The 14,400-nt window shown below is 51.2% G+C and overlaps 1 protein-coding gene across 1 annotated transcript in view; it reads left to right on the top strand.

The window, feature by feature from the left end:
- The window catches only part of MAN1C1 (mannosidase alpha class 1C member 1), a 45,613-nt gene that overhangs the window by 22,455 nt on the left and 8,758 nt on the right, over nt 1-14,400 (top strand). The window contains exons 3-5 of the mRNA XM_079325753.1: nt 9,755-9,870; nt 11,150-11,230; nt 12,793-12,887. Of these exons, the coding sequence (XP_079181879.1) occupies nt 9,755-9,870; nt 11,150-11,230; nt 12,793-12,887 (292 nt within the window). The remainder of the gene's footprint in view (nt 1-9,754; nt 9,871-11,149; nt 11,231-12,792; nt 12,888-14,400) is intronic.

Raw genomic sequence — 14,400 nt, forward strand, 5'->3', positions numbered from 1 at the left:
GCAGGAGGTCACTGGGCTCTGCCTGGAAATGAGGCTGGTTTGGCTGTCCAGGATTAAAATAAAGATGAAATGGCTGGGGAAGAAAAGTGAGCAGAGGGATAAATCCAGAGAGGCCTCTGGAAAGGACCAAACATTTTGTCCTGAGCTCCAGAACTTTCAGGTTTGTTCTGCCTGGCAAATCCCACTGGGATTTGTCACTGCCCTGAGGCACTGGGACCTGCCAGGCTGGACATGGAGGGAAATCCAGGAATCCCACTGGAAATTCCAGGAATCCCATTGGAAAATCCAGGAATCCTCACTGGAAATTCGAGAAATCACACTGGAAAATCCAGGAATCCTCACTGGAAAATCCAGGAATCTTCACTGGAAATTACAGAAATTACACTGGAAAATCCAGCAATCCTCACTGGAAAATCCAGCAGGAGAGAAATGTGCAATGTCCAATTGTGCAATCACTTATTGCACCTTTTCTCTTCTGCCTTTGGGTCTCTTTCCCTGTGATCACAAAATTGCAAAACCCTGGAGAGTCCTTTTATGTGATTAAAATGATAACAATAATAATGGCTCTCTTAATTTCTGTGCTGAGTTTTGCCTGTTGCATGCTTGGCTCTCTTCAAAGAGGAAAATAACCTCCTGATGAAGATGTTGCTGGAGCTCTGTTACTCCCTGGCATCATCCTCTTTTATTTTTCTTTTTCATGCAGAATGTTCCCCAGATGGATAATTTTCAGGAGGGCATTTTGAGTTGACTTTGGCTTTTGCTGTCAGGGAAAATCTGCAGCAACAAACTTCTTTCCTGGCAGCAGGAATCAGGATGTTCTCCAAATCCCAAATCACTCAGTCTGGCTGCAGGCTGGAGCTGACATTAATCCCTGTTTGTGGGGTTTTTTTCTCTGTTTTGAGATGACTCCCAAGCTAATTAATCCTTCAGGAGATTTGTCCCCACTCCTGTCTCACCTTGGGTGCTGCTGCTCAAACCTCAGGGCTCTGCTGGACCCCACACAGGGCTTTAAGCTTGAAATATTCATTTTAAAAGTTTAAACAGAACAAAAAGCCACCCAAATGTCTCACAGAGTGGCCTCACAGACTTTTGCATCAATCCCTGGCTCTGGGGCTGGGCAGGGCCTGTTGGAAAAGTGTCATTGGAACCAGTGGGCACAAAGGAATAAAGTCAGAAAGGAGAATGGGGTGGAAAAGATGGGATGTGAGAGCCCAGCCTGGGGGATCTGAGCCCAGCCTGGGGGATTTTGGGGTCTCTGAACAGCACAGCCTGGTCCCAGTTAATTAATTAATGGGGCCCCACCCCAGCCCCATTAACCATCCCAGCCCCATTAACCACCCCAGCCCCATTAACCATCCCAGCCCCATTTAACCATCCCAGCCCCATTAACCACCCCAGCCCCAATAACCACCCCAGCCCAGCCCCAATAACCACCCCAGCCCCATTAACGACCCCAGCCCCATTAACCACCCCAGCCCAGCCCCAATAACCACCCCAGCCCCATTAACCAGCCCAGCCCAGCCCCATTAACCATCCCACCCCAATAACCACCCCAGCCCCAATAACCACCCCAGCCCCAATAACCACCCCAGCCCCATTTAACCATCCCAGCCCCATTTAACCATCCCAGCCCCATTTAACCACCCCACCCCAATAACCACCCCAGCCCCAATAACCACCCCAGCCCCATTAACCACCCCAGCCCCAATAACCACCCCAGCCCAGCCCCATTAACCACCCCAGCCCCATTAACCACCCCAGCCCCATTAACCATCCCACCCCAATAACCATCCCACCCCATTAACCATCCCACCCCAATAACCACCCCAGTTTCCTCAGGAGTTTCCTGAACTTTGCACTGACCCCAAACTGAGTCTGGAGCTGAATGAGGCTCAGGAGTTGCAGAGTGTGGGGGATTTGTCAGAAGTGCTTGGCACAGCAAAACTGGGGAGAGGGAAACAAAACAAGGAGCAGAAAAACAGAAAAACAACCAAAACCAAGCAAATGGGAGCAGGAAAAGGGATGAAAACCTGAGAGGTTCTGGGGGAGCCCCAGGTGAGTTGCACCTGCTGGAGCACACACTGAACAATCAGGCTGCAGGTAGTTTAATTTTTATCTTTTTTATTTTTTTCAGGCTCTGGGTGTATTTTAAAATAGAGTCATCTCATCTTTAAGATTTTTTTCCCTCCTTCTCCTTTAATATTTTCTTTAAACACCCCATTATGGATGTTGGGCCTCACTCTGGACACTAATTATGCAGAAATAATTGTCTAATCTGCAGATACTGAGTGAGCTGAGGGGGCTGGGCTGGAGCTGCTGGGAGATGAAACAGGTTCCAGGCTGGTTTGCTGTGCTGGATTTCACATTTAAATTTAACTCCTTTATCCCATCCCTGTGTGTGCTGAGGATTTCCCACCCTCATGATGGATCCCATTGGATATTCATCTGGATTAGTGTTGGATTCTCACATTTTTCTCTTCACCTCCAGCAGATCATATATCAAATGGGAATTTCTTCCTCTCTAATTTCTCCAGGTGCTTGTTTCTGATTTTTTTTTATTTTATTTAATCTCTGCTGCCTTTTTGGGGTTGAGAAGTTCCTTATCTCACTTCATCAGTGGCTTTATTGTCACTGCTGCTGGGCTGGCTCTGTGTGCTCTGGGTTTTGTGAGGCATTTGTCACTCCAGGACCTTTTTGCTTTCACATAGTATTTCCTTTTAGCCTCCCAGGATTGCTGCTGCCTCTAGAGAGGATTTTTTTGGAAGTTCAAGGAAATCCCTCAGCTTTTGCTTGAGGCATCAGTGTGAAACACAGGGAGGATTTTTTTTTTTTTTTTTGGACTAAAATTGTTCATTCTTCTTCTGATGTTTTATTCTCAACACAACTTCTGCACCCTAACACAATTTATATGCAGCTCCAAAAGAGAGGGGGAAAAAAGGGAGAAAAAGGAAAATGAGAGCATTTCAAGAGAAAATTCTGAAGGCAGAGGTTGTTTCCTACTAATTCCAATATACACAGAATTTAGTCAGGTGCAAACCCAGAATTAAGAACACCTGAATTACTCCTGTTTCTCCCCAGTGAGCACAGGATTGCACTGGGCTGGGAAAACACAAACTGTGCCTTGTTTGCTCTGGCTCCTCATTGCCAGGTCCAACCTGTGCCAGGACAGGGAATTCAGGTGCAAAGGGGATCAAGGTTTGCCTTTCATGGATCCTCTGCAAGTGCAAGTTGCCTTCAGGCATTAAAATTAACACCTTTTTCCTAGGCTGGAACATTCCTTCTGTCTTGGCAGCCTCCATCCTGGTTGCTGTGGGAACCAGTGTTTTTAATTCCCTGATTTTTGTGTGTACATCCCAAATTGGAGCTGTGATGTTCTCTGTCACCAAGGTAGCTCTGGGGAAGGTTTGCAGGGGGATGGAGCCATCAGGAAATATTTCATGGAGCTCTTCTTCCCTTGGGATCACCCTGCTGCCTCTCCAGGTTTTTTGGGGTTTTTTTGGAGAGCTGCAATTCCCTCATCTCAGGAGCAACAAAACACAAAAGTAGCAGTGAGGAATCTTTAATGCTTCCCCTCTGGAAAGTGCTGGCAGGCAATTCTGCCTCAGTGCTTTCAGCTTTAGAGCTTGTCCTGGAGCCTGACCCTGCAGAGAGCTCAGCTCTGCTCCTGGGCCTTTCCCTGGGATTGCTGAGTCCTTTTCACCCTCCCCTGGAGCATCTCCAACCCTGAGCAGCCCCAGCCCCAGCCAGCTCCCCCTGCAGCCTCCAGGACACTGAGCCCTGTTCTCATTGCTCATCCTGGGGGCTCTGCTCTGCTCCCCAGCACTGCAGCCTTGGCTTGAGATGGGAATCCTTGGCTTGAGCTGGGAATTGTGAATTTGAGATGGGAATCCTTGGCTTGAGATGGGAATTGTGAGTTTGAGATGGGAATCCTTGGCTTGAGCTGGGAATTGTGAGTTTGAGATGGGAATCCTTGGCTTGAGCTGGGAATCCTTGGCTTGAGCTGGGAATCCTTGGTTTGAGCTGGGAATCTTTGGCTTGAGGTGCAAACCCCTGGTTTGAGCTGGGAATCCTTGCTCTGAGCTGCCCACCCCTGCTCTGAGCTGCATTTCCAGCTGCCCCTGCTCTCACAGAATTGCTGCCTCACCATTTTTTCCCCTTCTGCTCCATGGCTGGTTGTGCTTCCCCCAGGCAGAGCTGAGTTGCATCCTGCTGGTTTCTGACTCTCCCTCAGTTTGCTGAGGTTGTTTTGCTGTCCAGTCCTGTCCAGCAGCATTTGGAGAACATTTGGAGCCTTTCAGCTGGGTCCTGCTGCTGTGACTCCACCAATATGGGAGAGAAAGGGAGGACAGCATGGTCCCAAGGGATGGAGCTGCTGGTTTAATGTTTGTGCTCCTGGTAATGGAGCATTTGAATTGCCAGAAAATGTGTTCAGGTTCTTCCATGGGTGATGATGAGGGTTCCCAGCTCAGCTCATGAGTGCTGAAATAAATCTTTTGATTCATTTGGAGGCACAGGGTGGTGGTGTGGCTTTGTCTCTGAATTCTGTCCCACCTGGGCTGGTGTTGAGGACCAGATGTGGGTTTGGGAGGGCACTTTGTTGTGATGGTGATAATGAAACCTTTGAATCCTGAGGTGGATTAGCAGCCTGTGCTCATTATCTGCTCCCTGAGGCTCTGGCAGAGCAGGGTAATAGCTGCAGGTAGGATGTGTGTTTGTTTTAGTGGCCAGCTGGGACCCCTCACATTAAATCCAGGAGGTCTGTGAGGAGCATTAAATTCAATATAATCAGATTACCTTTAACCACTCCAAAATTAATTTCAATCACCCAGACCAGGGAGGCACCAGCAGTGTTCTTGGCCCAGCTGCTGAGTTGTGCTTAACCCCTTGAGCTGCTCCTGCCTTGTGGAATCCTTGTCAGGAGTAATTAATACTCAGCAATGGCTGGATTTTTTTTCCACAACTTTTAAGTGTTTGTAGTATATTTTATTTGTAGTATCTTTTCACAGGGGCAGGTGGGAGGCAGTGCAGAGTGGGTTTACCTTTCTTCTCTTATATTTTTCCCAGTGCATAATAAGAATATTGCTGTCCTGTTCCCCCCACTCTCTGCCTCCTTTGCCAATCCCTCACTGAGCCAAGCTCTGGTTTTGTGTCTCTCCCCCATCACTGGTCCAGGGCAGAACAACAGCCTTAATTCTCCAGGGGAAATTGATATTTGAAAAACACGAGTGCTTTGTAATCCAAGAAAAAAAAAGCCATTTCTTCCCCAGCTGGAACACACTCTCTATTAAATTTGATCACAGCAGCCTAAAAGGCAGCACTGGAGGCTGTGGTGCCAGCTTTACCTGGGATGGGATGGGGCTCACTGGGAACCCTTGGTTTGAGCTGGGAATCCTTGGTTTGAGCTGGGAATCCTTGGTTTGAGCTGGGAATCCTTGGTTTGAGCTGGGAATCCTTGGTTTGAGCTGGGAATCCTTGGTTTGAGCTGGGATCTCCTGGTTTGAGTGATGGTGTGAGTGATGTCCTGTGCCTGATGGAACTCCCATGGGTGAATCCCCAGGATTTCCTCTGGGACTGCATGAAAATCAATGTCCATCCCCAGCTGGGGGTCAGAGATCTGCAGAGGGTGAGCTCAGCTGTGGCTGCTGAAGAGACAGAGCACAAATAAATCATGGGGGGAAATTTGTGTTTTGGGGTGATGGGGCTGGTTTGGGGTGTCACCCTGAGAGCCCCATGGGCTGCCAGACAGGGGCAGGGGACAAGGACAGGGAACAGGGACAGGGGAAAAGGACAGGGGACAGGGACAAGGGGACAGGGACAAGGACAGGGCCAGAGCTGCCTGTGACCCCCAGGGCTCCTCCAGGCCATGGGCACAGCTCAGGGCTGAGTGACCCTCTGAGCAGTACTGGAGAGGAAGATGAATGTGAGGGAGATGGGAGAATAACCTTGGCCATGAAGTGATTTTTGATGAGCTCCCTGAAGTGGAGGTGCAGTGGATTATTTGGAAAGCAAAGAAAAATGAGGTTGCTCAAAAGACTTTTTTTTGTTTGTTGGTTTGTTGTTTTTTTTTCCTAACTCACAAGTGAATGTGCTGATACAAAAAGAAATAGATATTTTCTAATTCTTGGAGTATTCCTTTGTCCTCTCCATCTCTTGCTACCTTGTTGCTCAGATGGAATTTGCTTAGTTTGCTGTAAATAAAGGGAATGTGGGTACTGTGTGTTCCATCTATCAGGTTCACAGCCCAAAAACTCAATAACTGAGGCAGAGGCAGGGCTGGAGCTCAGCTCTGTTTTTGGCCTCACCTGCAGGATCACAGGCAGCTGGAGGACTGTGTGAGATGATTCTGCATTTAACTGAGACATTTTCTTTCCTCCTGGAAAGAAAACCCATTTCCATTTGGGATTTGTGTTTAATTTCTCTCAGCTGGACCTGCCCTGGGCATCCCTGGGTTGGTTTTCCCTGGAGAGCAGCTGCTGGAACAGAATTTCTGCTTCAGTGTTCAGAGTTTCTGTTTGCTGGTGTGAGGTGTGAGTGCAGGAGGACAGAGCTGGGGGAAATATTAAGAAATCAGCAGGAGGGGAATGTTGTGCAGCACTGCAAAGGGAAGAACAGGGGTACCAGGTCAGATGTGGATAAATTAATTCTTATTTCTCTAAGCATCACATTCTCAAAATTCCTTCTGGTTGGTTTTTTGGGGTTTGGTTTGTTGTTTTTTTTTTTTTTTTGGTTTTTTGGGGTTTTTTTTTGGCAGGCAGGAGGAACTAGAGCCCAGAGCAGGCAGGGAGCTCTGGCCTAACTAAACCCAGCCTAAACCCAGGAGCTCAGTGATTTCCCAGCTTCCTTGGCTGCCAGGATGCTGCTGAGCTGCAGCAGCTGCTGCTGGTCATTTTTGCATTGCTGCTGGAGCAGGGCCCTGGTTTAATTGCAGCTTTCAGGGAGCAGGGGAAGGGTCTCTGCTCTCCCCTGGTGCAGCTTCATCCTGTTCCACACAAACTGCAGCCTCATTGTTATTCCCAGCAAGATTTCAGCACTAATTTCTGTTTTGACAAATAGGATTTGACATAAGAACAGTGGGAGTCAAGACCTTTCATTTTTGATCTGGGTTTACATTGAGCTGATCTAAATTCCTCCCCCTCCTGCTCTCACTTTGCAGTTGTAAACTCTGTTATTAACTTTTTTTTTTTTTTTTTTTTTTATTTTCTAACAGCAAAGAGCTGCTTGAACCCCCTGTTCTGCAGCATTTCAACAATCCTGCTGCATGCAGGATGAAGCCTGATATGCTCCTAAGATATTTATGTATAACAGAAAGATCTTTAAATGTAGAATCTGAAGAAGGAGTAGAAATGATAGCAAGTGTTTAATGTAAAAAGAAATAATTGCTGAGGCAGTTTAACTGAATAACTAAGAAAGCAAAGAGCAGTTGAGTTGGAAGGGGATTTTATAACTTAGAGCAAAGGATAAAACCACCTCAAACAAAAGGTGTTTTTACCAAGCAACAAGATTTTCACAGACAAACAAAAATGCTGTTTGCAAGTAAAGATGTCAGAATTTTCCACTGCACAAAGCCCAAAGCAGTGTGATTTTACTCTCAGAATATCCCAGTGCCAGGCTGTGCCTCAGGTGCCCCTGCCCCTCCTCCTTCCCCTCTCTAAAATGCTTTTCCTGCCTCCCTGTCACCTCTGTGAGTATAAAAATCATCTCATCATTAATACTGAGGAGTCATTAGGGCTGCCAGAGCAGCTCTGCCTGTTGTTTGTCATGCTCAGTGCTTTTGGCAAACATTCCAGCTGCTCCAGCCTGGCTGATTTTTAGAGCCCACCAGTTGATCCCAGAGGTGGCTGCAGTTGGGTGAGCATTTCCCAGGCTGCAGAATAAATGGATTTCTGAGGCTGTTTGCTCCTCCTCTGCCACAGCCCTGCTTTTGATGCAGACAGCATCCCAAAGGCAGAGCCTGCAGCTGAGCATGAGTCCTGCCTGGGTTTTTATTGGAGCCATGGAAAGTGTCAAAGCTGCAATCTTGGGGCATCAAGGGCAGGATCCTCCCCCAGGGAGGGGAGGGCTGGGGGTGGATCTGAGCTCTGGGATGGGGCATCAGCCCCTGGGAGAGCAGGACAAGGGCTCAGGGCACAGCTCATCTTTATTGACAATTATTGGCAAAAGTGCCAAACCCATCTGGGTGTGCAGGGAAAGGGGAGTTTGGGAGGGCAGGAGGAGGATCTGGCCTGAACCAAAGAGAAAAAATAATCCCTGGGTACACAGACACACAGTCCCTGGGCACACACACACAGTCCCTGGGCACACAGACACAGTCCCTGGGCACACTGACACAGTCCCTGGGCACACTGACACAGTCCCTGGGCACAGACACACAGTCCCTGGGCACACACACACAGTCCCTGGGCACTGACACAGTCCCTGGGCACTGACACAGTCCCTGGGCACACTGACACAGTCCCTGGGCACACACACACAGTCCCTGGGCACACACACACAGTCCCTGGGCACACAGACACAGTCCCTGGGCACAGACACAGTCCCTGGGCACACAGACACAGTCCCTGGGCACAGACACACAGTCCCTGGGCACACAGACACAGTCCCTGGGCACACAGACACACAGTCCCTGGGCACACACACACAGTCCCTGGGTACACAGACACACAGTCCCTGGGCACACAGACACAGTCCCTGGGCACACAGACACAGTCCCTGGGCACAGACACAGTCCCTGGGCACACAGACACAGTCCCTGGGCACAGACACACAGTCCCTGGGCACACAGACACACAGTCCCTGGGCACACAGACACACAGTCCCTGGGCACACAGACACAGTCCCTGGGTACACAGACACACAGTCCCTGGGCACAGACACACAGTCCCTGGGTACACAGACACACAGTCCCTGGGCACACACACACAGTCCCTGGGCACACAGACACACAGTCCCTGGGCACACAACAAAGTCCTGGCACAGACACACAGTCCCTGGGCACAGACACACAGTCCCTGGGCACACAGACAGTCCCTGGGCACTGACACAGTCCCTGGGCACACTGACACAGTCCCTGGGCACACTGTCACAGTCCCTGGGCACACACACACAGTCCCTGGGCACTGACACAGTCCCTGGGCACACTGACACAGTCCCTGGGCACACTGACACAGTCCCTGGGCACTGACACAGTCCCTGGGCACACTGACACAGTCCTTGGGCACACACACAGTCCCTGTGCAGAGCAGGGATTCTGTGATGGGGACAGGGCTGGGACCAGGAGCTTGTGCTGCAGAAATTGAACCTGAGCCTCATCCAAGTGTCTGTGCTGGCAGAGATTGCCAAAAGTCTGCCAGGGCTGGGAGGGAAGGTGGCTCAGCTGGGCAGAGTGTGAGAGGTGGAACAGAAACAGCCTGGTGTGTGTGCCAGCCAAGGGGGAGTGGGGCTGGGACTGGTTCCAGACTGGATTCCTGAAGCTGGGGCTGGTTCCAGACTGGATTCCTGGAGCTGGTTCCAGACTGGAGCTGGGGCTGGGACTGGTTCCAGTCTGGATTCCTGGAGCTGGGGCTGGTTCCAGACTGGAGCTGGGGCTGGGACTGGTTCCAGACTGGAGCTGGGGCTGGGGCTGGTTCCATGCTGGATTCCTGGAGCTGGGGCTGGTTCCAGACTGGAGCTGGGGCTGGGACTGGTTCCAGTCTGGATTCCTGGAGCTGGGACTGGTTCAGAGCTGTGCCTCCATCCCTGTGTTGTGTTTTTGCAGGAGGCCTTCGAGGAGCCACTGTGATCGATGCCTTGGATACTCTGTACATCATGGAGCTGGAGGAGGAATTCCAGGAAGCCAAGCAGTGGGTGGAGCAGAGCTTTGACTTGAACGTGGTGAGTCAGACTGCCAGAGCCCATCCCAGCCCTCCCCAGGGGGGAACAGGGGCTCTGGGGGGACAAACCACCCCAGCAGCAATTCACCCCAATGCTCTGGGGTTCAGCAGGGCCCCCAGACCTGTCTGGCTAAAATACAGTTCATGTTTAATGGGTTTGTGCTTGGGTCTGGGTTATGCAGACACTCATTATTAGACACTCCAAGGAAATGTTGCTCATCAAAGAACAAGTTCTGTTTCATCTCAGGTAAATGTCTGCCTGTGATAAGAGGAGATTTCCTTCTTAAATTAGATTAAGGTTGTAAACCCAGCTCCCCCTGTCTGGTGTCACTGCTGGCACTTGGTGGCACCTCAGCAGCAGAGGGGGAGCCCAGAGGGAGCCAGGGCTTGGAAGGAAGAGCATCACTCTAAAAATGGCCAGAGTTCTTCTGCTGGGGCTGTGCTGGACTCTGGTGCAGCCTTGCAGGCAGGGCTCTGTCCCTGCTCTGTCCCTGCTTTGTCCCTGTCCCCTCCTCCTGTATCCCTCATCCCCAGCTGGTGGCATCTCACCAGTGGCACACACAAAGAATGTTAAAACCAAAGTGCAGCTCCTACTTTTACTTGTTGAATGCCAGTGTGGTGGCTGTGAGGGATGGTTCTCCCTGCCTTTCCAGAGGAGCAGCATTTGGGAGGGCACCACTGGCACTCATGGATTCAGACAAGGCAGCCCACAGCTGAGAAATCTGGTGAATGCTCTCAGTCTGTTACTGAATCAATAAACAAGGGACAAAATCAACTGGGAGATAATTTATCTGGATTTCATAAAAGCTTTTAATCTTGGCCTGCAGAATAGATTGATCTGTGAAGACAAGAGTGAATGCTGTGGATTGATCTGGAGTCAGGGAGCACAGCACAGGGAGGGAAGGGGGAAATTAATTCAGTGTTGGAGCTCTCACAGTCCACAAGGCAGGACAGGGACTGCAGGAGCCACAGGCTGTGCCCTGAGCTGCTGGCACCTGACTGAGGGGTGCCAGGGCAGCTCAGGCTGGGCCCTGGGCAGAGGGTCTCCCAGAGGGTGCTGGAGCCCCAGGGGTGCACAGGTGGGATTGTTGGGGTGCTGTCAGATGGGCACAGGGGGCTGTGGGATGGCACAGGGGGCTGTGGGATGGCACAGGGGGCTGTGGGATGGCACAGGGGGCTGTGGGATGGGCACAGGGCACTGTGAGGTGGGCACAGGGCACTGTGAGGTGGGCACAGGGCTGGGGGCTGTGCCCTGAGCTGCTCTCCCTCTCTCTCTGCAGAATGGAGAGGCCTCCCTGTTCGAGGTGAACATCCGCTACATCGGGGGGCTCCTGGCTGCTTTCTACCTGACTGGAGAGGAGGTTTGTCCCAGCTGCTCTCAGCTCCAATCACCCCCACACCAACAGAACCCATCCTTTCTGACAATATGGAGCTGCCACTAATGTTCTTTTAATTAAGGCTGGAATAATTAGCCTGCACTCACCGTGCATGGCTCATTTGGCAGAGCTCTTCCCTCCCTGGGCAGTGGCAGGTTTCATTGGACACATTGCTCCCCAGGGAAATGCCATTTACAGAGGAGTGTGTGCTTGCTCCTCTGCCTTGCAAGGGGCTGAGATTTCAGCAGGCACCATCCCAGAGCCTGCCTGGGGCTGGGGCTGGGCAGGGGCTGACTCTGAGCTGCTCTGGGGCAGGGATGGCTGACAGGGGATCCCATTCCATCCCTCAGATGGGAGCAGTGCCACCATCTCCTGGGGAATGTGCCTGGCTGGGGTTTCACAGCTGGCTGCAGGGAGATGAGCAGATTGCTCCTTTGCCCTGAAACTCTGGCTCAGGGGGAGTTTTGTGAGGACTGGCCCTAAATGAGAGCTCAGAGGGTGGGATGGCTCCTGCACAGTGACACCATTGATCCAGAGCAGCTCTCTTACTCCAGCTACATTTTAAATGAGTTCCAGGAATGACTTCCCTCTGTGCCTTCCCTCCAGGGAAAACTCTCAAAGGCTCAGTGCCCCAACTCAGAGTCTGTCTGTGACAACTTCAGCAGGTTTCAGATCAGCTGAGCAAAAAGGAGCCACATTAAAGCCTCCAACTGCAGCAGTGGCCTCTGGGGCAGTGCCTGTCACCCACCCAGGCAAAACCCAGTCCCTGGCTCTTGCCTTCCCTTCTGAACCAGCCCCTTTTCCTTGTGAGGGTATCAAAGCTCTGGGGGCCCCAGGAGAGCTCAGGTTTCCTCAGGGCTGTATTTTTAGAGCAGCAGATCTCTGCTTTCTGAGAGCACAGGGCTGGAGGTAAAAGGCTTGTGCTTGATCTCCTAAGTCACTTAGAGGCTTCTCTTGATCAGGACTAATCCCTGCAGTGGAGATTAGTGCTTGTATCAGTTTGTCCCCAATAATTGTGTGTGCTTTGCAATTTTTTTTTTTTTCTGGAAAGCCCAAAACTGAGGCATTACCAAGGGAAAAGGAGCAGCTCAGCCAGGAAACCATAAATCCTTCCTGGCAAAGAGCTGCAAGGAGAAGATGGCTCCTCTGAAATTTTGTCTTTTACAGCAGGAGATGACATGAGCTGGGCAAGCCCACGTTGTGAATCTAACAGCTTCAGCTGAGAAAGATTCCTTCTGATTTTTAACTCAGTCATTTCCTTGTGTTCTGTGCCAGGCTGGGAATGGGGAGAATTTGGAGAGCACTCTTTGGATCACAGGGTGCTGTTGTGAGCTGGCTGCTGGTTCAGTGCAGATTTTAGAGGAAATTCAGAGATGCCAGAGCTCAGGGAGAGTTTTGGTTCAGAATTTCTGTGCAGGGGAACCAGGCCCAGCACAGGAGCAGGGGGTTCTCAGGCTGCAGAGTTTTATAACAGCATGTTGGGAAAGGGGGATGAGAGAGAACCCTGTGTGACTCCTTAAATGAAATATTCATCCTCCCTTTTACAGGTGTTCAAGAACAAAGCTCTGGAACTTGGAGAGAAACTTCTGCCAGCCTTCAACACCCCCACTGGAATCCCACGTGGAGTCATCAACCTGGGCAGGCAAGGCTCAGGGCTCAGCAGCATTTCCTGTAGCTCTGGGATTTTGGGAGGCTCCTCACAGCTGCCCCTCCAGGGCAGATTCCTCCAGGGCATTTGCTTTGCCAGCTCAGACCTTGGCACACTGCAGGTGACTCAAATCCCAGCTGGGTTTTATTAGTTTGGGGGCTGTCCAAGGTTCCTTCCTCTGCCTCCTGCCAGGAGCATTTTCCCCCACTCTCATTTTCTTTGTGATTTTGTAGTCTGCTCATAGGGTGGATTTTTTGCAGTGTGCCCAGCTAGATTCATGTGAATTTATCCAGGAAAAATGGATTTTAGAAATGGAAAAAACTGAGCAAGGGTGTGGATGGGACTGGCTGACAGTTTTGGGGGTGGGGAAGGAAGGAAGGTACAGCACACAGCCCCCAGCCAGGCTCTGTCCTTCCCTGGAGCCCAGAACTCAGGCTGGTGATGTTCTCATGGCCAGGGCAGCAGCTCAGTTCAGTCAATCCCTGCAGAAGGTCCCTGGCTGACAGTCCCCTCCCTGCCAGGGATTTGGATTTGCTGGTTCTGATGCCTCCAACAAATCCAGCAGGTGGGAGCTGCAGGAAATGTGGGTTAACAAACAAAATGTGAGTTAGCAAAGCCTTTCATCCTCACCTCTTGCCAAACTCTCATTTTCCAGCCCTTAGCCCAAATCTCCTCCTTGGCTCTGCAAAGCAAAAGACTTCCAAATATTTGGCTCAGGCTGCAGTTGCTGAAATATCAGTGTCACCCCCCAGTTGTCTGTGTGCTCCTGATCTGGGGAAATGGAGGCAGCAGCAGCTCTGTAATTGTCCTTTTCTCAGCACACACATCCTGCTTCCTCTGTGCCTGATAAAGGCTCTGCAGGGCTGACCTTTCACAGAAATGCCAAACCCTCCCCTGCCCTTTGTGGAGACAATTGGAGCAGCCTCTGTCTGCCCAGACATTCCCAAAATGTTTTGTTGATGACCTTGGGTGAGAGCAGAGGGAATGGGCAGAACCCCCAGCACTGCCTGGAGCTCTGGGTTGTTTTGGGAGGGCTGGAGTGTGAAACCCCCCGGGGGGAAGGGCAGGGTGGGCTGTGAGACCCCAGTGAGCCCAGCAGAGTCCTGCAAGGAGGAATTCTCTGCAGCCCTGCTCCTGCCAGGATCTGCTGATTGCAGAGAGCTCCCATCCCAGAGGGGCAGGGGTGGCCTGGGGTGGGTTCAGAAGGACATTCAGAAATCTGAACCCAATCCCCCCCTGGCACTGAGTCAGTTCTGCAGGTTCATTTTCCAGGCACACCCACCCCCAGCCCTTCATTGCCAGCTGCCTTTATCTCTCCTGGCACCTTTTTCCTCAGGGGTCCCCTCTGTGCTGAGGAGTTTCCTGTGGCCTCCTGCTCCCCCAGCTCTGTGTCCTGCCTCACTCAGCCTTGTTTCCATCCTGCTCTCCTTCTCCCAGAGCCTCTGTACCTCCAGATCCTCCCCCAGCATCCTCTGCTGATTTCTGCTGCTTTAGGCCAGGCTGTGAT

This window comes from Erithacus rubecula, assembly GCF_903797595.1.
Source record: "Erithacus rubecula genome assembly, chromosome: 23".
In the NCBI taxonomy this organism is placed as follows: Eukaryota; Metazoa; Chordata; class Aves; order Passeriformes; family Muscicapidae; genus Erithacus; species Erithacus rubecula.